The sequence below is a fragment of the Bos indicus genome, chromosome 16, assembly GCF_029378745.1.
Source record: "Bos indicus isolate NIAB-ARS_2022 breed Sahiwal x Tharparkar chromosome 16, NIAB-ARS_B.indTharparkar_mat_pri_1.0, whole genome shotgun sequence".
Classification (NCBI taxonomy): domain Eukaryota; kingdom Metazoa; phylum Chordata; class Mammalia; order Artiodactyla; family Bovidae; genus Bos; species Bos indicus.
This window is the reverse complement of record NC_091775.1, coordinates 80,969,984-80,991,502: the sequence shown is the minus strand read 5'-3', so window position 1 is coordinate 80,991,502 and position 21,519 is coordinate 80,969,984. Positions and strand designations below refer to the sequence as shown.

At 53.8% G+C, this 21,519-nt stretch overlaps 1 protein-coding gene across 9 annotated transcripts in view; it reads left to right on the top strand.

The window, feature by feature from the left end:
* Positions 1-21,519, top strand: part of PPP1R12B (protein phosphatase 1 regulatory subunit 12B) — a 170,588-nt gene that overhangs the window by 74,219 nt on the left and 74,850 nt on the right. Inside the window, exon 14 of one of the 9 annotated variants that reach the window (XM_070768783.1) lies at positions 123-19,811. The exons of the other annotated variants lie outside the window; for them this stretch is intronic. Within the exon in view, the coding sequence (XP_070624884.1) occupies positions 123-321 (199 nt within the window). The 3' untranslated portion in view covers positions 322-19,811. Of the gene's footprint in view, positions 1-122; positions 19,812-21,519 lie in introns of those variants that run through there. 9 annotated transcript variants of the gene reach the window in all.

The window sequence follows — 21,519 nt, the reverse complement described above, 5'->3', positions numbered from 1 at the left end:
TTCTTGGAGACAGAGCTTTCTGGTGCGGCTCGGGTTTGTACCCTGCCTCTTGGAGACTTTTGGTGGAGATTTTAACTACTTCTGGTTATTTAACGTACGTACTTCTTCTGTTACGGATACAGGCGTTTCTTCTGTCTCCTCATCTTACGGAAGAGAGGCCCCTCAGGCCCTGTCTCCCCTGGCACTGCAGCGCCTGAGCACAGGGAAGGGTCTCAGTCCCGCTCTGTGCGGCCCGTGCCGACCTCTGGCAGCAAAGGAGAGCAGGGACGCGATAAAAGGCTCCGAGAAGCAGAGCTCGATGTGCGGTGGGGATTAATTTGAGAAGAATGTCAGAAAAGGCAGTGGACAGTGTGTGGCGAGTGGCGGGGGTCAGTGGCTGGCTGTTCTGTAGACTCACTGGAGGGGTGGAGGGAGCAGCTGAGAGCTGACCTCAGAGACTTTAGGGAGGAGCTGAGAGAGCTGACTCCACACTTAGGGTGGAAAGCGAAGAAGAACTAGAGCCTCTGGTGAAAGTGAAGAGGAGAGTGAACAAGCGGCTGCAAACTCAGCATTCAGAAAACTGAGATCACGGCATCTGGTCCCATCACCTCATGGCAAATAGATGGGGAAACAATGAAAACAGTGGCAGACTTTATTTTTCTGGGCTCCAAGATCACTGCAGATGGTCACTGAAGCCTTGAAATTAAAAGATGCTTGCTCCTTGGAAGAAAAGTTACGACAAACCTAGACAGCATATTAAAAAGCAGAGACATTACTTTGCTAACAAAGGTGTCTCTAGTCAAAGCTATGGTTTTTCCAGTAGTCATGTATGGATGTGAGAGCTGGACTATAGAGAAAGCTGAGCACCGAAGAATTGATGCTTTTTAACTGTGGTGTTGGAGAAGACTCTTGAGAGTCCCTTGGACTGCAAGGAGATCCAACCAGTCCATCCTAAAGGAAATCAGTTCTGAATATTCACTGGAAGGACTGATGCTGAAGCTGAAGCTCCAATACTTTGGCCACCTGATGCGAAGAACTGACTCATTGGAAAAGACCCTGATGCTGGGAAAGATTGAAGGCGGGAGGAGAAGGGGACCACAGAGTATGAGATGGTTGGATGGCATCACCGACTCGATGGACAGGAGTGTGAGTAAGCTCTGGGAGTTGGTGAAGGACAGGGAAGCCTGCTGTGCTACAGTCTGTGGGGTCGCAAAGAGTCAGACGCTGCGACTGAGCAACTGAACTGAACTAAGCGTCGGGCCTGAGAGACCTTGGAGTATGGACTGAAATGGACAGGCCATTTTCTCCCATTTGATGAAGTGGTGAAAAATAGAATGCATTCCATTTGGGAATTGAAGACTGAAGACATAATTATCCGTTTTTTAAGACTATAAAAAGAAGTGAAATGTTAGCAAAATTTAGATTCCAGTTTGACTCCATTTTATTCTGAATATCCAAAAAGAAGGAGTGTTGTGTTTGTGAGTGTGTGCACATGTGTCGCAGGTCAGAGCGTCTTTTCATCTACAGATACAGTGAGTTATATGCTCTAGATACGTGTTTATTGTAAAGATAGCTCAAAGGCATGTCTTTTGAGACGAAATGGAGGAAGATAGGTTGAAAAAGTGCTTTTCTTCTTCGTTTCCTTCCTTTCTTTTTTCATTATTTACATAAAACTTGAAGAGATTCTATTTTTTGGGCTAACAGGTTGCAGAGCCAACAGTTGTCGTCTTATGATGAGCCTCCAGCCAGGACAGGTTTAGTAAATCAGATCTTCAGTATTTGCTGTTTGTGCGTCTCGTAGCTCAGACGTGAGTCAGATGCTGTTAGTTTCATCCAGAGACTGAATGCGAAAGTCATCTTTGATTTGCTGAAAAAAAACTCCCTTTGAAAACTGCTCCTGAGTGGAGACAAGTGAAATGGGTTAAATCCACTGTTGGGACCACGGGCCCTGAAGGACGCTGAGCCAGGGGCTGCAGGCTGCCCCTCTGCTGCTCGGGAGCCGCAGGGAGAGCAGGGGACACGGCGACGGTCTGCCGGGGCTTTATAACCTCTGCGTGGCAGCCTGCTGCGGACTGTGGGCTTGCTTCAGGAGTCTCCTGCGATCCGCAGTATTTACTGAGTAACAGCTCTGCACCACATGCTGTGTGGAATGCGGTGCGTTTCCTCAAGGAGCAGCGCGCATAAAAGAATTAAGTCAAGGTGCCTTACAGTGGACTCCTGGGGGCTCAGAGAAAGTCAGGCCAGGAGTGCAAGGCCCACCCTGTTGGGAGCTGCGGGGAGCGGGTGTGCACTCCAGGCAGTGTGCACTCCAGGCAGTGCGCGAGGCGCTCCGCGCTCCAGAGGCCCTGGAGGAGACTGACATGGGGAGGGTGCTGGCCAGGGTGGTCCGGGCTGAGGCCCCAGGGCAGGCCGGGGCTGCGAGGGGCGGGCGGCCACAGCTGGGAGGAGTGCGGGCTTGCGCGCAGAGCCGTCATCGGCCTCAGGAAGAGTGTTCTGAACACCTTGCAGAGATACGCGTCACACAGTGTGTGAGTTGCCAGGCGCGATCACCTGTCCACGTTAAAGCCTTCCTCACCTCAAGAGGAACCCAGCTCCTCGCTCTGTGCCCCGGTCCTCACTCCCCGCTCCTCGCTGTCCTCACTCCCCGCTCCTGCCCTCTGTCTCTCTGGAGCTCCCCACCTGGACCATCGCCCCGAAGTGCCGTCCGGGCATGGTCTTCTGTGACTGGCTTCTTTCCCCGGCCTGGTGTCTCCAAGGCTCTCTGTGCTGTGGTGTGCGTCAGGACTTTCTTCTTTGTGTGGGTGAACACTGTCCTGTTGGATGGCTGTCCTGCATTTTGTTTGACATTCGTAAGTTGCTGGACATCTGGATTGGTCCTGCCTCTTGGCTATTATGAACACTCAGGTACAAGCTTCTGTGTGGGTTTATGTTTTCATTTCTCTCGGGTGTATACCTCAGCGTAGAATTTCTTAGTTATCTGTCCATAGAAGATTTTAGCCAAAATAATAATAATAACTTGGTCTGAGTTACATTTTTTAAAACTCTGCCTTTTGAGCTCTGGTTGCAGCGTTGCGTGTGGAGTGGACAGGGAGGAATGACGGGGAGCGGGTGAGGCGACCCGTCGGGGCCTCTGCAGACAGGGGAGCGGGGCGCATGGAGGAGGGCGGTGGCCGTGGCGGGACAGGATGAGGAGCCCCTTCGGGGCAGCTCCAGCAGCGCAGTAGGTGGGCCCACAAGGACCTTGTTCCCCGGTCAGCGTAGCAGAGTGTGTCTGAGCGAGGAAGAAGGAAAGGAAGCTCCCAGGGGGCAGATGTGAGGAGGCCCCAAAAGCCAGAGTGGTCTGTGTGGCCCGGGGCAGCCTGAGGCCTGGGGGCTGGAGGCTTGGATCTGGTGCCCAGTGTGGACGCAGGATGCCGGTCTGTGGGCCTGAGTGTGTTTAGACCGTTCACCCGGAGCCCATCTGGGCTGCCTGGGTCCCGGCCCCTGCTCCAGAAGAGAGAGGTCTAGGCAGGGATGGAAAACTCTCGATTTTAAAGAATACATACGTATATGTTATTTTCTTCTTCAGGTTCTTTTCCATTTTAGGTTATTACAAGATACTGAATGTAGTTCGCTGTGCTTACGGTAGTCTTTGTCATCAGAAAAATCTTTGGGCTGTTTTTACTACGCATGCAGTTTGGAAATCCCAAGCCAAGACTCTAACGTAGGATCCAGCTGTGTACTCTGGAAGCCTGGGGGCCGGCATGGCACACACACGGTCGAAACTACCTCGAGAAGAAGCACATGTGCAGCCCGGGGTCTGAGGCATTTCCGTGCCGCGGTCCCCTCCAGAGATGCCCTCGCAAGCAACGCTGCACGCGCTGCGGCAGGCAAGGGTGTGCACAGAGCGAGGTCCGGGCCTGCGAGCTCCGGCAGAAACCGCAGACTGTGCCTCGACCGTCACGTCAGCACAGTCCGCCCGCAGGGTTTTATTGGAGCCCCACCGGAGGACTGTGACCTGGAAGACCGTCTCAGGAGGCCCCGAGGACGGTTCTCCCGTCGGAGGTCCTGGCACAGCAGGGCTGTGAGATTTGGGACCACAGGCCGTCTGTCCATCCATGACGTCTTACTGGCGGTTGGCACGACCCGGTCTGCTCATCCTCACGGCCCCATCCAGGAGGAGGGCTCTCTCTGAGGGGCTGTCTTGTCAGGGCTGCTGCTGCTGCTGCGTGTAGTTGAGCAGGCATTTCTGCCGACAGAGGTTTGGTCTGTGTGAAAGGCAGACACGCTGCACGGTAGAGGCGGAGGGGCCAGAGGACAGAGATGTAGTTTTACGCCTGAGTCATTCTTGTCTTGCCACGAAGTCTGAGTTTTACTCACAGTGAGGGTAACTGGGAGCGAGCAGTTGTACTAAAGGCAGGTCTGTAGGCAGAGCAGTCAAGTGAGGGGTTGGGGGCGCTTCTTGGGACAGGAGGCTCTGCTGCATGCTCGTGTGTTCAATAGTGCTGTGTGAGCGTGCTGCAGCCTCGCAGTGAGACTGCCGTGTGTCCAGCGCAGGTGTCAGGAGGCGCAGTCCCAGCAGAGCTGGCCCGTGTATCCCTGGGGAGGCCAGCAGGCCACCCGGAAGCTGCAGATCTGAGGTCGGGCGTGTGGACGGGCCGACCGCACAGTGCGGGTCGGAGGCGCAGGGGAGCTGCCCACAGAGGTGCCGGGCTTGAGTTTTGAGGGGTCGGTTGTGGGCAGTGGGTGGTGATTTAGAGGGAACATGAGACGCGCAAGGAACAGGTGACTGTGCTTGACGCTGGGGGGAGGTAAGGCCGTGCGGCGTTTGCCCAAGTGTCTTCTGTGAAGCAGGTCTAGATGAAGTAGTAGTGTTCTGTGGCTAAGTGAGCTTGTCAACTGCGGTTCAGATGGTCAACTGCGGTTCAGAACAGGCTTCCTCTCCAGCCTCAGGGCAGGGAGGGTGAGCATCTGCAGCCTTCCCCACTTTCCGTGTCTGCGGAATCCTTGTATTTTTCACAGGAACCCCAGTGGTATTCCGCTGGGATAATCTGGAGACTGTGGCTCCCAAGGGGCGGGCAGGAGCTGGTGGTGGTGTGTGTCTGTGCTGAGAAGCCTGAGCTGCTGCTCTCAAGGCTGTGGGCTAGAGTGTGTTCAGCTGGGGAACAACTCGAGCAAATAAAACATGCCATTTAAGCCTTTACAGAATCAAAGTCATTCAGTTTCTCCTTCAGACAAACACAGGCTGAAAGAGAAACAAATCACATGTTTTGCAAACAACCGAATTTTCCTTCTGAGAAAACACGCTGGGTGCTCACTCTTCGCCCTGACGCGCAGCGTCCTCTGAAGTCGGGTCCTTGCGGCGGTATTCCGGCTCCTGCTGGGAACTGGAGGCCTGTAGCCTGTGTTTACGGGTCCCGTCGGAGACGGACAGTGTCGGGACCGGTCCTTCAGACCGGTCACAGCGGGACCTGACTGGGGGAACGTCGTCTTGGGAAACATCGCCCTCTGCAGCGTCACTGCAGCCTGTGAAGTGGGGTGTGGGTCACCGTGCCCAGTGCACTGGCTCTCCCCTTCTGAGCTGCCTCCGTGGCTCGGTGGGTGCAGGAGCAGCTGCCCCCTATGGGGCCCTGAGCTCAGCCTGCGAGCTGCAGACAGGGCCACTGGCGTCAGTGCAGGGGCTGGCCCAGGGCACGGCTGCGACACCACGTGGTGACCACACGGGAAAGGTTAGCACCGGGCTCTTCTCAGGGATGAGGGATAACTTATTTTTGCTCTATTTTCCAGAGTTGTAGAGTGATGGAGTGTTACTGTTGTAATGGTGGTGGAGGGCCGGCGAGCTCTGTGGACAGGTCTCTGTGAGGATGTGAGTCTTTGAAGAGGCCGCAGTCCTTGAGGAGCAGCCTTAATAGTTAAGTGGTTCCGACACCGTATGCAGAAGTCTAGGTAATTTATGATTTTGTTGCATAAGCTCAGGTCAGGACCTCTGGAAATTTATTACCTTTGAGAAGGGCACAATCTTAGATTTACAAAGTTTCTTTTTTTTTTTTTTTTCCCTGAAAAGCACCCCTGTGCCTGGCACATTCTTGTTACCCGATGGAAAGGAAGGAGGTTACGGCCCCAAGTTGCAGGTGGAAATGCCGAGGCCCAAGAGCATCGAGGTGGGCGACGGGGGCCATGTCTCAAGCCTCTTTTCCTCCCCATTGAACTTCCTAACCATTTCTTATTTTGGATTTAAAATTTAAAAAAAAGGTTCAGTCCCGGGGCCAGTCCATCTCCACGTGTGACGGGAGCACAGCCATGTCTACCTCATGGCCCTCCAGGCCTGCACCCCGTTCCGGGGCTGCTCCTGGGCCTGAAGGCCCCCGGGGCCATGGGACTGTGTAAGGTCACTGGACTGGAGGCGTGGTGGGGAGGGCACGTGGCCGGAGCAGCTGCCGAGAGACCCGCAGCCTCAGGTTTCCCTTAGCAACCCTCTAAACAGCCCTGCTAATATTAGAGCGCCCGCCTCTGGTCCTCTCCAGCTTCCCCCTCCCACAAGCCCCAGCCCTGAATTTTACGTTTTTTTTTTTTCTTGGCGCGCTTTTCTTTTCTTATAGAAATAACCAAAATGGTTTCTCTCTACATGAACTGAAATTATTTGTCTTTCCCCAGTAGCTCCCACACACTTGTTTTGCGTGGTGTGTTTACAGCCGAGTTGGGCACACCACATGGGTCGACCTTCCTGAATTCTTCGGGGTCTTAGGAAGCTGGGCAGTTACTCCGCTGAGTGAAGCTGTCAGCAGATTAATTTGGCCTCGTCTTTGGAATGTGAGAGATTTAAACCAAGTAATTAAACTCTGAGTCATGGTTTTTTAAAGCTGTTTGACTCATCTCTCAGGATCCATGCTGAAGACAAGGCAGTGGTCAGCTCGAGGAGAGGTACTCTGGAAAGGGGTTCCCAGCTCCTCCAGCCTCTGAGCTTTGTTCTGAAATGAGTGTTTCCTTTGCCTACGAGGCTGGGTAGCTGTCGGTCCATGCCTGTCTCTGGCCGCACTGCGGGTTGCTGGGTTGCTTTTGTGGTGAGTTACCATGTTGACTTACTGGCGGTTAAAGACTACACTTGCCTGGCCTGTTTCTTCCATGTCAGGAGGTCGTTTGCGCCATTTGGTCACCAAGCACACGCCTTGCCATGCAGCGTCGAGTATCACTGGTTTGGGGGCGCCTTTCGTGTGTCCCGAGCTCCGACAGCCACCCCGTTGTTGCCGCCGTGGCCCCTGCACCTGCCCGAGTGTGGTTGCGGGTGCTTGGGCACCTCCGCCCGGCCACGTGCCCCACAGGCACAGGGTGTCGGGGTCTGCAGGCACCTCCCAGTGACTGTGGAGGGATGTCTACAGCTGGTGGGGAGCATGCGTGGCAGCCCCGCCTGTCCCCCTCAGGGTGAAGTGGAGGGTCCTGCCGTCACCGCCGGCTTACATCCAATACTGCAGGGCATGAGTCAGCCAGGGGGAGACGCAGCTGGTCTGGGTTTAAGAGCGCCAAGTGGGAAGGAACTGCTAGCGTGTGTAGGGTTTCCTTTGGGGCTGATCCCAGTGTTTTAAAATTGACTATGGTGCTGATCGCGTAACTTTTAATATACAGAAGCCGTTGAGGGGAGCACTTGAGTGGAGGTGTGGCGCATCCTGGCTCCGGGAAGCTGTTTACACATAGCACGGTGGTGTCCAGCCCCCTCAGCAGCTCCGGGAAAGCGGGCCCGGGCAGTGCCTGCCGAGGGCTGCTGCAGTGAGGCTGAGGGGCCGGGGAGGGAAAGGCTGCTTTCTGTTGCTGAATGCAGCCCCTGAGACACGCACTCATCGGGCCCAGAGGCAGTGGCGCTTGTCACGTGGCTGCTCAGCTCCCCACGTAGCAGTTCAGGAGTGGGGCTCCCCGAGCACCCCCTCCCCGCGGGACATCCATGTCCCGGGGGCCCGGGGCCGCTGCCCCTGCTCCCAGCCCCGCAGCGCCAGCGCCGGCCGTATCAGCCCTGAGGGCACAGCTAATCTCCTCCTGATAGGGGGTTCTTTTTTCAGAGCTGTGAGTGCTTGTGCCCGGTGGGAGGGACCAGAATGTTGGGCCCTCACTCAAGCCGCCCCCACCCCGTACCAGGTGATTTTCCCATGTTAGGAAAATGGTCGCTTGCAACAACCTCACGAAACGACCTCTAGTGCTTACTAGGGGAGGGCTGCAGAGGGGCGGCCACCTGTCCGTTGAAAAGCAGGCTCCGGCAACGCCGCTGCCAGGCCCAGGTGTGTGGCGGTGTGTCCGGGCGCCCGACCTCTCCCCTCTGTGACTTGACCTGGCAGCAGAGCCCTTGCCGCCCCTGGATTTGCAGAAGTGGGAGGCGCGGGAAGTGGATCTTGCTGCTTTGGGTTTGCGGCTAGCTGGCGTGCCACCCCGGGCCCCCGCGAGCGCGGGGCCTGAGTGCGGAAGCGGCGGGTGAGTCTGCCGGAGACCCTGACGGCCGGAGCCTTTTCCGCTGTCCGCCCTCCCCTCCGGTTCTTCGGGAGGCGGGTGGGTGTGCACGCTGCTCGGGTGCCATGGTTGGGGCTGGAAGTGGTGAGGCCAGGATGCGGTGTGGGTCAGAACCCGTGTGGACCCTCGCTGGTATTTCCTCCGTCCCAGGGAGTGTAAACACACACGCTGACTCAGGGTCTGCTCGTGGAGGTCAGGCAGGCAGAGGGCAGATAGGAGTTTGGGGAAGAGGAAACGTGCCTGTCCTCCTGAGATAAGATTCGGTGACGTCACACTCAAGGGGGCCAGCAGTGCTCAGACGCTGGTTGTGTGGTTGTGTTGCTTCATCTTACACGTTACATAGTATGAATTTTAAGTGAATAAAACACGTCAGATATTTACCTCAGTTAGAGAAGGTGGTGTGGGTGTGTGAAGGTATAGGGCACCACTTGAGTTGGCCTTTGAACAGGAAATCATAAAGCAAAGAGACTGATGCGTTGAGCTCGGAGTAGAAGCTCTTCGCCTGCGACAAACCTGACAATTGGATTGAATCTTAATGGCAGTGAATGTTTTCCCGTGTGTGTGAGTCGTCCCCTCATGGTCTTGGGTGCGCAGAGGACCAGATACCAGACAGAATTCAGAAGGTACCGGATCAGGCCGTGCACGAGATTCTGCTGCTGCTGGGTCGTCGGTTCGGCCCGTGGAGTCACTGCTCGTGGGACCTTCTGGACTCGGCCTCCCGGAGCCAGACCCTCCCTCCCTGCTCCTCCCGCCCCCCTGCCCCGCGTGTCTCTGGCGGTTGCCCCACTTTATGTTGCAGGTAGCAAGCCCAGACGTCCCCGAGTGTGTCTGACGTCCATGCTGACCCTTTGTTCTGGGACGGCCGCTGTCCCCTTGTCTGCTGAACCACGTTCTGTTGTTGCTGGGAGAGCTCCTGGTATCAACCCCGCTGCGGCTCTGTTCCCCCAGGCCCGGCCGAGCTCAGGGTCCTCTCCCCGTGTGCCTCTGTGGCCCTGTGCTCAGGCTGGTCCGGCTGCCGCCGCCACGGGAGCTCCGGGCGCTGGTCCTGCCGCGATCTCCGCACAGCACGCAGGTGTTGGGTGGGGGCGGCAGCGTGCCGCTGTGCAGTGACGCCCATGTCCAGCGGGGGGCAGCAGAGGCACGCACGGTGACCGTGGTGACTCGGGAAGGCGGCCTCCCGAGACCCTGCTGCTCTGTTTGGGTCGTTCCTTCCCGGGGGTGTCCGGGCTGGTGGACACTCCTCCTGGTGAGAGCGGCAGGCACAGGGAAGGGTTCCCGGGCCCTGCACCTTGAGGTTGCCTTTTAACTTAGCTCCGGTCCGCCTGAAGTCCAGAGGTGGCTGTCCCGCCGGCCACACGCTCACTGCTGTGCCGGGAGCCGTGGGTTTAAAACGAGAGCCCTGCCTGCCTTGTGCCCCGAGACCGGGGATGCCAGGTGCCCACCTCGGAGGCCATGAGGGAGCAGACTGTCAGGGGCGGGGGGTGTATTAGGCGCTCGAAGAAGAAGGCGGGTTGTGTAGGGTGGGCGGTCCTACACATGACCTACCTAGAGAGGGTCATGAAGTGAGGGGGACCCAAGGTGCCTAAACACAAGAAAGGCCTAGACAGGTGAGGGGATTGATATTTGTGAACACTTAGTATACGCCAGTACCTCCAGATGCATTCAGCCTTCATAACTTGAGATGAATAGTATTTTTTCTTGGCACATATAAGAAAGTTAAGGTGGACTATGGTCCTGCCCACAGTCACAGAGGTAAGTGGCAAAGCCAGGGCTCAAAGCCAGGCCTCTGGGACGTCACCGTCCCCTGCTCTGACCCCACGGGGCAGCGTCCGAGGCTCCAGTCTCCACTGGTCCCTGGGCACCGTGAGCTGGCAGTGTGGGCGCAGGCCTAGGCACTCCAGACGTTCTGATTTTGAAGGACATGACTATGTGTCCTGGGAGAACCCACTCCTGAGAACAAAGACTGAAAGCTCTCTGTCCCGTCTGAGGCCGAAGGACATGCAGGGCTCCTGGAAGCCGCCTGCTGCGTCCTAGGCGGGTGCACGGTGCCCTCGGGGGTGCGCCAGAGCCTGGGGGGCACCTCTTTCTGTGTTAACAAGAGCTGAAGAGCTGGGGTTGGCTGGCGGAGTTACCTGGGCGAGCCGCTGTTTCTGGTTCTTCTTGACGCTTTTCCTCGGGCTCTTTGTTCACCCTGGGCAGTAAAGTGGCCTAGCTTTTATTTTGTTTCCTCTGAAGAAATCCTAGTCTTCTAACCTTAAAACGGGGGAAATAGAATATGACTCACAACTCCTGTGTGCTTTTGGTGACCTGTAATAAATTGTAGTGACAGCTCGGGGGCCCTGGGGGAACTCGGCTCCTCCCTGAAGAAGCACTTGGAGAAGGGGCGCCCCGAGCACGCTGGGGACGGCAGGGCTGCCGCCTCGTGTCCCTGGACCAAGGGGCCTGCCCAGGGGCGCGTTGTCACCTTCTGGCCTGGAGCCCGCGTGCCGGCCGCCCGTCACCCACTCTCCCTGTCGCTCTCGAGGCAAGGCTGATGCACCCTGTCCCCCGCCTCCGAGACCTGCTGACCAGGGCCTCTGCCCCACCGCGTCCCCACCAACCCCACGCCTCCGCTGCCGACTCTGCCCGTGGTTTCGGGGCCGCTACTTCCGGAGCCTGTGTCTTCCGTCCCCTCAGTCCCTACCCTCTCCCTCCTCTGGCTCCTGCAGCCCTCCCACCCCTGCAGGCCGCTCCTCTTCTCCTCTGGGACCCCCCCCACCCCCGCCAGCTGCTCAGGCCCCTCCTGCATCATCGGGTCTCCTTCCTGACACCGTGGAGCCTGACTGCTGGGGGCTGCCCGGAACTCTCGATAGTCTTTTATATATATGTGTGTGTGTGTGTAATTCTATTTACTCATCTTGGGCTGTGGTGGGTCTTTGTGGCTGCGTCCAGAGAGTGTGTGTGCGTGTGTGATTTTATTTACTCGTCTTGGGCTGCAGTGAGTCTTCATGGCCGTGTCCAGGCCTTCCTGTAGTTGCAGCAGGCTCTAGGGGACGGGGACTCAGCAGTCGCGGCTCCCAGGCTTAGTTGCTCCTTGGCCTGTGCGATCTTCTGGATCAGGGATCAAACCCGTGTCTCCTACCTTGGCAGGTGGGTTCTTTACCACTGAGCCACCAGGGAAACCCTCGCCATTTTTTTTTCTGGCCATTCTTTTCCTTTCCCCTCTATTTTATCTCCATCTATTTAAGGTGATGCTGGAGGTGTGCACTTTCTGGAGTTCTAAGTTTCTCTTTAGAATGAGGGTATAAACAAATCAAACCACTCCCTTCTCTCTGATTCTGAAAGGCAAGAAAGAGCCAGAAAAGTCTGTTTGTTCTTATATATTTTTGTCCTTGTTAGTGGTCTTGAATAAATGTCACCCTGCTGAGGAACATGAAAATCAAACAAGATTTCTTTTCTTCTCCCAAGAAGTGCCCAGTCCTCCTCGAGTCCTATCTGCCATTTCCCTTGAGAATCCATCAGAACACCCTCCCTCTCCACCTACACTGCCCTCGGGAACCCCGGCCCTTCCCCGTCCCTTGCTGCCGCTGCTGCTGCGAAGTCGCTTCAGTCGTGTCCGACTCTGTGCAACCCCATAGACGGCAGCCCACAAGGCTCCCCTGTCCCTGGGACTCTCCAGGCAAGAACACTGGAGTGGGTTGCCATTTCCTTCTCCACCCCCTCCCTTGGGAACTGAGAAATATCAATAACCTCAGATATGCAGATGACACCACCCTTATGGCAGAAAGTGAAGAACTAAAGAGCCTCTTGATGAAAGTGAAAGAGGAGAGTGAACAAGTTGGCTTAAAAGTCAACATTCAAAAAACTAAGATAATGTCATCTGGTCCCATCACTTCATGGCAAATAGATGGGAAAACAGGGACTATTTTCTTGGCTCCAGAATCACTGCAGACGGTGACTGCAGCCATGAAATTAAAAGACACTTACTCCTTGGAAGAAAAGTTATGACCAACCTAGATAGCATATTGAAAAGCAGAGACATTACTTTACTAACAAAGGTCTGTCTAGTCAAGGCTATGGTTTTTTCAGTAGTCACGTATGGATGTGAGAGTTGGACTATAAAGAAACCTGAAGAATTGATGCTTTTGAACTGTGTTGTTGGAGAAGACTCTTGAGAGTCCCTTGGACTGCAAGGAGATCCAACCAGTCCATCCTAAAGGAAATGATGCTGACGCTGAAACTCTAATACTTTGGCCACCTGATTCGAAGAACTGACTCATTTGAAAAAACCCTGATGCTGGGAAAGATGGAAGGTGGGAGGAAAAGGGGACGACAGAGGATGAGATGGTTGGATGGCATCACGGACTCAATGGTCATGAGTTTGAGTAAGCTCCTGGAGTTGGTGATGGACAGGGAGGCCTGGCGGGCTGCAGTCCGTGGGGTCGCAGAGTCAGCCGCAACTGAGCGACTGAACTGAACTGAAGAGTTACTCATAGTCTCACCACCCCACAGTACCTCTGCTGACATCTTTAAGTTTTACTCACTTGGAGATAAAGCTGTGCCGTGTTTCCTTTTTAAAATACTCTTGTTACATGTTTAAGACATCCAACAGATTAGGGTTTGGCCCTATCAAGTCCTCTGTCTTGCCATATTGGCTTAATTTTTAAAGTAAATTACTAAAGTCTAGTTCACACCGTGCGTCCCCTCGGCCTATCTCCCTGACCGCTCCCTCGAGGGGGCCGCTGTCCTGAATGTGGCAGGCACCGTTTTCAGGTCTCGTCAGTCATCACTTGGTGTGTGCACACATGCACCGTCCTTCCACAAGGTCTTGCTGCGTGTGCAAATTGTGTCGTTCTCTAGACGGCATTCCGAAACCTGCTGTTCTCACTCAGCAGGCCTGTCTGTCCGTTTTCAGTGCTCGCCCAGGCCGTCGTGTGACCACAGCAGTGTGGTTAGGTGTGTTTTCTACTAGTGGACATCCAGGGCACTCGCATGGTCCCCCCAGCACTGCAGCTGCGGCGTGCACGCTCGCTGCCGACCCCTTGCACGCGTGCAGGGCTCTGTCCAGGGCGTTTGTTCCCCGAGGAGGCCCTGCTGTCAGGAGTGGGCGCAGCTTCTGGAGAGGCCCCCTCCCTGCTCCTGTGTGCGCTTGCCAGCCGCGCTGAGCGTGCAGTTCTCCGCAGCCTACGGTGCGCTTGATGATATCGGTGCTTTGTTTTTACAAATCCATGGAAGATGAAGTGGTTTCTCTGTGTTAATTTGTATTTCATGATTACTTATTAAAGTGAACATTTTCTCTTTTGTTTATAAGGCTTTTGGGGTTTCCTCTTTTCTAAATTCCCTTATTATATGCTTTGCTGATTTTTTTCCTGTTGGAATTTGGCCCTTTTTTAAAAAACTTGGTACAAGGTCTTCACATAGTCTGCTGCTGCTGCTAAGTTGCTTCAGTCGTGTCTGACTCTCTGCGACCCCATAGACGGCAGCCCACCAGGCTCCCCCATCCCTGGGATTGTCCGGGCAGGAGTGCTGGAGTGGGTGCCTCTCCTTCTCCGGTCACACAGTCTAGACACTAGCGTTCTGCAGGTTCACATGGATGTAAAGTCCAGTTTGTCTTACGGCGCGTGGATGGCTATTGTTGAAGATCTGAGTTATTTCCGTAAATATTTGTGTGTTGACTTTCTTGGCTTTTCTTTCTTTCCGATTAAAAGAGAAAAAGCAGTGGTGATGCTGTGTTTGACCTGGTCTCTCCTGCAGCCAGGGCCGGGTGTTTGAGAGTGGGCCAGGCCAGCTGGTGGGCGTAGCCTGGCGAGTGAGACAGAGCGGCCTTGCTGCCCTGGTGCTCGTCTACCCTTTGTGGCGCCCATAATGCCTGCTCTGACCGTGAGCTCACTGTAGAGTGGCCTGCGTAAATACAGCACTGTCCTGTGGAAGTGGCTTTGGCGTTCAAGGCTGCAGTGCTTTTAATGGAGCAGGTGTAGAGTTGGACACGACTGAGCGACTTCACTTTCACTTTTCACTTTCATGCATTGGAGAAGGAAATGGCAACCCACTCCAGTGTTCTTGCCTGGAGAGTCCCAGGGGTGGGGGAGCCTGGTGGGCTGCTGTCTGTGGGGTTGCACAGATCGGATACGACTGAAGTGACTTAGCAGCAGCAGCTATAGGCAGATGTGTATCTTGCTTCCTTCCCGGTTTGAAATTAACCATCAGTCCCCTTCTCTCCTCAGAGCAGAGTTCAGATGTAGGATTCCCCAACACTGTTCCAGAAAGCAGTGTCCCATGGGTGGATTCTGTGCGAGAGCCGATTCTCATCACTGGGGAACACAGCCTTGTGCAGTCCTGGGAGACCCTTTGGTCCCTTCTCTTCATTCTGCTTCACATACTTTCATTTTACTTAGAGAGCCCTGGAGCCTGTGCTGAAAGTATTTTCAAGGCCATTATGACCTCTTCCAAATGAATTATCCATTTCCAGGAAAACTAATTAAGGGGAGCTCCTTAACAAACTAGGTGGGATGGATATAATGGCGCCTTTCTTTCTTTTCCAAATCACTGCTGAGCTTCTGACATGGGGTGGAGAGGTCGTGGCCAGAAGCAGCGGCCGGGCCACGTGGCACCTGCCCTGGTGCTGGGTGATGAGGCGGTGGCAGCCGGGTACGCCCTCATTGCCTGAGGACCTCGGGCTGAGAGTGCTCAGATGTCTTGTCCGGAGTCCTCTGGCACAGGTGCTGAGGGGCCAGCGTTCGAACCCTGGCGGTCTGGGTCCGTGTCAGGGTCCTCGTCTCCATACTGAACTTGTCGAAAGTATTTTAGGTCCTTTATTACTGTTACGCCTTTCTTGATGTTCACTGATGATTTTGCACAGCTTTCTAAGATAGAATTAGTGCATGTGTTGTATGTAAATTGGGCACTGTGAACTTTAGAGGCAGAGAGCAAATTATTTCCTGTAGTCAAATTATTGTAGTAACACATTATTTTGCTTAATTCCAAGTATTTGAATTCTACTGACCATGTAACCTCAGACAAAGCAAAATGCCTCCCGCCTTCCAGGAAATGCAGTAGGCAGGTATGGTAATTAGATGGTTTGGCATCAAAGTTCCTTCCTCTGTCCCTGCATTGCAGATGTGAGCCTGGTCTTTATCTGGAGGCCAGAGCAGGGGCAGATGTAAAGCCACGGCTTCTGCTGTGCCTTCGCTGCAGTGTTTTGTGGGCTGAGACTCGTCTGCAGAGCAGAGCTGTGCAGGGCAGACGCGTGAGCGCCCGTGGTGCGCTGCTGTGGGTATGCCCGGCATGGGTGTTGCCGGGTCAGAAAATTCTCTTTAAGGGGCCAGGTGATGAATGTTTTGGACTTTGCAGGCCATTTTGCTTCAGTCACAAACACTAAACCCTGCTGCTGCTGCTGTTGGTAAAACCTGATTTGCAGAATGTGGTGGCCGGGTTTGGCTCCAGGACTGCAATGTGCTCTTTGGTCTGGGCTTAGAATGTTCAGGACTCCGGCGCTACTGAAGGTGCAGCGTGTGCCCCGGGAAACCGGGCATGGAGGTGCTCACTTCTGTGGATCTGGAACCCGCATCTGGGAGGACAGAAGTGAATGAGGATGTTCCTTCCCTCCTCAGAAACTCTTAAAATCAAGTACTTGGGTTTTCTGAGGTTTGTTTTTATAAGTTTTTTTCCCTTACAACTTAGTACAGATCTCACATATTGACACAGGTGCAAAGTAACGTACGTAATATCAATTAAAAAGATTATGATGTAGTGTACAGATACTGAATATGCACACATGGATAAACATCTAGACGCCTGTGTAGTAGAATAACGTGAGTTTGTCTTCCTGTGGAGGAATTAAGTTTGTTTTTGTTTTCACACGTTGGTCTATTTTCTGATTGTTTCTGAGAAGAACGTGTGTGATTTCAAACACCTAAGACTCCAGGTGAGGTGAAAGGCCCTTGATTTCCCCCCAGAGCAATTTTTACCAGCTGCATTTCTCTTGTTCGAGAAAAGTGACTGGAGCAGGTGGTGAGATGTGCCCGCTGGAGGCCTGCGGTGCAGAGAAGAGACCACAGTCAGGAATCGGGTGTCCTGGGGTGCTCCCTGTGTTTGCAGGGAGGGGGTGCGGTGTGAGGAGGCTGCCTGGCACCCAGGCGGGCTGCCCGGGCAGGGGTTGTCCTCGGTGTGGTCACTGACTCCGAGTCTGGCCTATGCTTGCAAGTTTGGAGACTCAGGTTTGTGCAGCCCCGGAGGAGAGGCGTACGCTAAGGGAGGAGGCATTCTGAGAGTGTGCAGTGGCTCCAGTTTACTAACCCATGTGGCGGGAAAATCTCTCTCAACGTGCAGCCTGGCTGAGGACCTCTGTTCAGACTATGGCATGTCTTGTAACAGACACACCCTCCCACTGAGAATAAGCAGAGAACCTGGATAAACAGAAGGGAAAGAAGCCTTTGGAGGTGTTGGAGAGATGGTGAGGAAGTGACCACTGGGCATGTCCCAGTCCTGGAGGGAGTCGCAAGGAGGTGAACCCTGCCCCGGGCTGTGCTGTCCCCAAGGCGCTGGCTACAAGGCTCCTCATGCTGAGGGGACAGAAGCCAGAGTTCAGAAACAGGGCCCCAGGGGCCCCTAGATTCCACTGGGACTGCCAAGGGCCCACCTTCTGGCCGCCAATCTTCCCAGACCCAGGCCGGCTTTGTGGAGGCTGAAGCCCAGCCTCTGAGCAGTTTGGTCTCAAGGTGGGTTCAGAGGGCTTGCCTGAGCCCCCTGTTCCTCACAGTGTGGTCTGCACGTCACCAGCGTCACCTGAGAACCAGTCAGAAGCTTCTCGGATGCCCTCCAGACCTGCTGAGTCAGCGCTGGAGGGGGGAGCCCCATGAGATTCATCGTCACAGCCTTCTAAGCGAGGCCGCTGCGTGAGAAGTCGGGGGACCGCTTCCTCAGCCTGATGGCCAGGGAAGAGGGTCTCCTCTGGAGGGTGGCAACGCTTCCAGAGCTGCAAGCCAGTACCATTTTCTTTCATTAAAAAGTCTGGCATTAATTCAAACATCGCCATACATGCTGAGTAAAAGACTGATTTATGAAAGACTAAGAGAAAATGCGGACATTAGGACAGACTCATATGGATGATATCAGACCCGGACTTCAGAGTAATCACAGTGTATTATGGTTAACACGTTCAAGGAAATAGAAGGCAAGATAGAGAATTTCAATAGAGAACTGCTCTCTGTTTAGGAAGATGGAAATTCTAGAACTGAAAACTAAAATAACAAATTAAGAAATCACTTGTAGAACAGCAGCCAAAGAGAGGACTCGTGAACTAAACACACTGGACAGCAGGAAGCGCCCAGCATGCAGCCCAGAGAGAGAGCAGAAAGGCCGGGAGGAGCGTCCTCACGATCAGAGGGCAGCGGCGAGTCCTGGGGCGCTGACCTGCAGCTGGAGGGGAGGGGGGCCGGCTGCCTCTCCCGGCCGGCGCCGCTTCCTCCTGGGACGTGGATGCTCAGACCCGCTGTTCAGATGTAGGTGTGTGGCCCACATTTTCTTAGAAGTGAGCGAACTGAAACTGTCATTTTGAGTATTGGTTGCAAATTATAACATTTAAGGCAGAAGTTAGAATTTCGGAAGACTTACACCTTTTGGGTGACAGTATTCACTGCTTCCCAATGTGCAAAGACTGTTCTGAGACCAAAGACAGTATTACAGAATGTGGAGTTTTAAGAATTTTATTATTTTTTATTGATATAATTGATGAAATAAAACATCTTTTTGGTGTACAGCGTAATGATTTGATAACATATTACAGAGGGATTGCCACAATAAATTAAATTGCCGTCTAGCCCCACACGCAGCCTCATTTTTTCCCTCGTGGTGAGCACTTTTAAGGTCTGCTGTCTGAGCAAGTCTCGGATTCGCGGTGTGCGCTGGTCACCGCCGCCCGCGCGGTGCCCACTCCCGGGACTGGCCGCCTGTGTGGCTGTGAGTTTGTGCCTCTGAAAGCCTCGCCCGCTTGGCCCACCCCCGCCCCCAGCAACCCCGTCCGTTCTCCACACCTGCGCGCTCAGTTCTCCTAGATCCCACATGCACGTAGGATCGCATCGTGCCTGTCTTTGGCTTATTTCACTTAGTGTGGGCCCTCGAGGCCCATCCGTGCTGTGGCAGACGGCGAGGTTTCTCCTCTGGTGACGAAATAGCATTCTACTGTGTGTGTACGCGCGCACACTGACGCCACATGTTCTTCGTCCGTCCGTCTGCTGATGGACACTTGGCTGTTCCCCTGTCTGGGCAGCTGTGACTAGTGCACGGGGTGCAGCTTCAGCTCCGGTCCAGGTGGTGCTCTGGTTTCCTTCCGGTCAAGGCCCAGCAGTGCACTCGCTGGGCCGCGTGGGAGTTCCGGCGTTGCTGTTTCCCAGTGGCTGCAGCAGCTTACATTCCCCAGCAGTGCATGAGGACGACGTCTCCACGTCCTCGCCAGCACTGGTTGCTTCTTGTCTGGTAGCCGTCCTGACAGGTGTGTGGTGACCTCTCACTGTGCCTGTGGTTGGCGTTTCCCTGCTGATTAGTGGTGTGAGTGCCTTTTCATGCGCCTATTGTCCATCTTCTTGGGGAAAAGCCTGTTCAGATCCTTTGCCCGTTTTTTTAATCAGACTGTTTGTTTTCTGCTGAGTTGTGTGAGTTCTTCAGTTTGGCTGTTAACCCTGAATCAGCTATATGACTTGCGATATTTCCTCCCGTTCAGTGGGAGGCCTTTTTGTCCAGTTGCTGGTTTCCTTTGCAGAAGCAGGAAGTTTGATGAAGTCCCGTGTGTCCACTCTACTTTTGGTGTCAGAAAGTCATTGCCAAGGCTGATGTCAAGGAAACTGTTAAAGGATGTGATTTTTAAAGTTGCTGTTGCGTGATGAGATGTGTGTGCATTTGGGAGGGCTGCACCAGTACTTCCCCAGAGCCATGCCTGGGTAAGGCTTTGCAGCCCAGGTACAAGGCAGACGACTGGCTCCAGCGTGACGGGCGCGAGAGCTCTGCTAACACGGCTTCAGGTTCCACGTGGCAGCCGAGCTTCAGGTCACCACGTGCGTCAGTTACGTCTGACTGTGTGATTACAGAGGACTGTCGTTACCTCAAAAAGCTGCTCCAAGACTCCTTGCTTTTCCAACTACATATCTCTGCAGGACTGGGTATTTTTGCATATTTTGGCTAAAACAAAATACTACACGTATCGAATGCAGAAATGTGTATGAAAATCTAGCTATCTTGTTTTAAGGCAACATTAAAGAAATTTACAAACATGTAAAGTAATACCATTCTTGCTAAAATTTTGTTTTAGAACATGTAGTTATTTTCATAAAAGATAACATTGATATTAACATGTAATAGGGCTGTCATTTTCTAATAAATTCACAAATGCATGTTTCATTTCTCTATTTTAATGTCTAATAAGGTTAATATTAATAGATATACCCCATATAAACAGAGGCTGTTTGGAGATCTTCAGAACTTTTTAAAATGTGAAAGTGTCTGTGACTGAACAGTCTTGAGAGCCGTTGCTGTAGACGCGGGTAGAGCTGCATGACTGCGCCCCGGTGTCACTCCCGGGCCCTGTGTGGCCCCACGAGGCTCGGTGGCTGCCCCGCGAGGCGTGCGTGTGCCAGCACTGCTTCTCCAGTGGCGTTTGGCCGCTTCATGTCTCTCTTTCACAGCTGGCTGTTCTCACAGTGCTTTAAACTTTCCCTTACTGTATTCGTTATGATATCTGTGATCAGTGATCTTTGAGGATACTGTTGTAATTGTCTGGGGTGTTACACACCACGCCTATATGAAACCACAAACAATCAAAAATGCTGCTTTTCACTGCTCCGCTGACCAGCAGTTCCCCCATCTCTCTGCCTTGCTTTGGGCATCCCTCTCCCTGGGGATACAGCAGTACTGAAATCAGGCCGGCTGATAACCCCACCAGAGTCCCTAAGTATTCAAGGGACAGGAAGAGGTACACGTCTCTCAGTCTAAATCAAAACCTGGAAATGATTGTGCTCAGTGAGGAAGGCACTTCGACAGCCAGGCCAGGCCTAAAGCTAGGCCTCTTACAGCAGACAGCCAGGCTGGAAGGCGCTTAAAGGAGGTGCAGAGGGCTGCTTCGGTAGGTGACGAGAAAGCGAAGCAGCCTTACTGCTGATATATAGAGGGAAAGCCTGAGTGGTCTGGATAGAACGCCAAACAGAAACAACTTTCCTTTAGTCATAGCCTCGTCCAGATAAGCTATCTTCAGTTCTGGGACGGCCAGACAGGTGAGGACGCTGTGGAAGGAAAGTTTGAAGCTTAGCAGACGTTGGGTCATGAGGTTTGAGGAGAGACGCCATCTTAATAACGTAGAAGTGTAACCCTGAATATTCATTAGAAGGACTGAAGCTGACTTTGGCCACCTGATATGAAGAGCTAATTCTTTGGAAAAGACCCTGATGCTGGGAAAGATTGAAGGCAAGAAGGGAAGGGGGCAGCAGACGGTGAGATGATTAGATGGCATCACATACCCAATGGACGTGGATTTGAGCAAACTCCAGGAGATAGTGGAGGACAGAGGAGCCTGGCAGGCTGCAGTCCATGGGGTCGCACAGAGTGGAACATGACTTAGCGACTGAATAACACAGTAAGGTGAAGCAACAGGTGCTGCCGTAGAAACTGCAGCAAGTCACCCAGGAGATGCAGCTGGGATCGTTCATGAATGTGGCTGCACTAAACAACAGCCTCTGCTGGGAGAAGGCTCCACCCGTGACTTCCATAGTTAGGAGTCAGTGCCTGGCTTCCAGGCTTCAAAGGACAGACTGCCTCACTGGTTACAGGCTAATGACTTTCAGTTGTTACAGATCAGATCAGATCAGATCAGTCGCTCAGTCGTGTCCGACTCTTTGCGACCCCATGAATCCCAGCACGCCAGGCCTCCCTGTCCATCACCAACTCCCGGAGTTCACTCAGACTCACGTCCATCGAGTCAGTGACGCCATCCAGCCATCTCATCCTCTGTCGTCCCCTTCTCCTCCTGCCCCCAATCCCTCCCAGCATCAGAGTCTTTTCCAGTGAGTCAACTCTTCGCATGAGGTGGCCAAAGAACTGGAGTTTCAG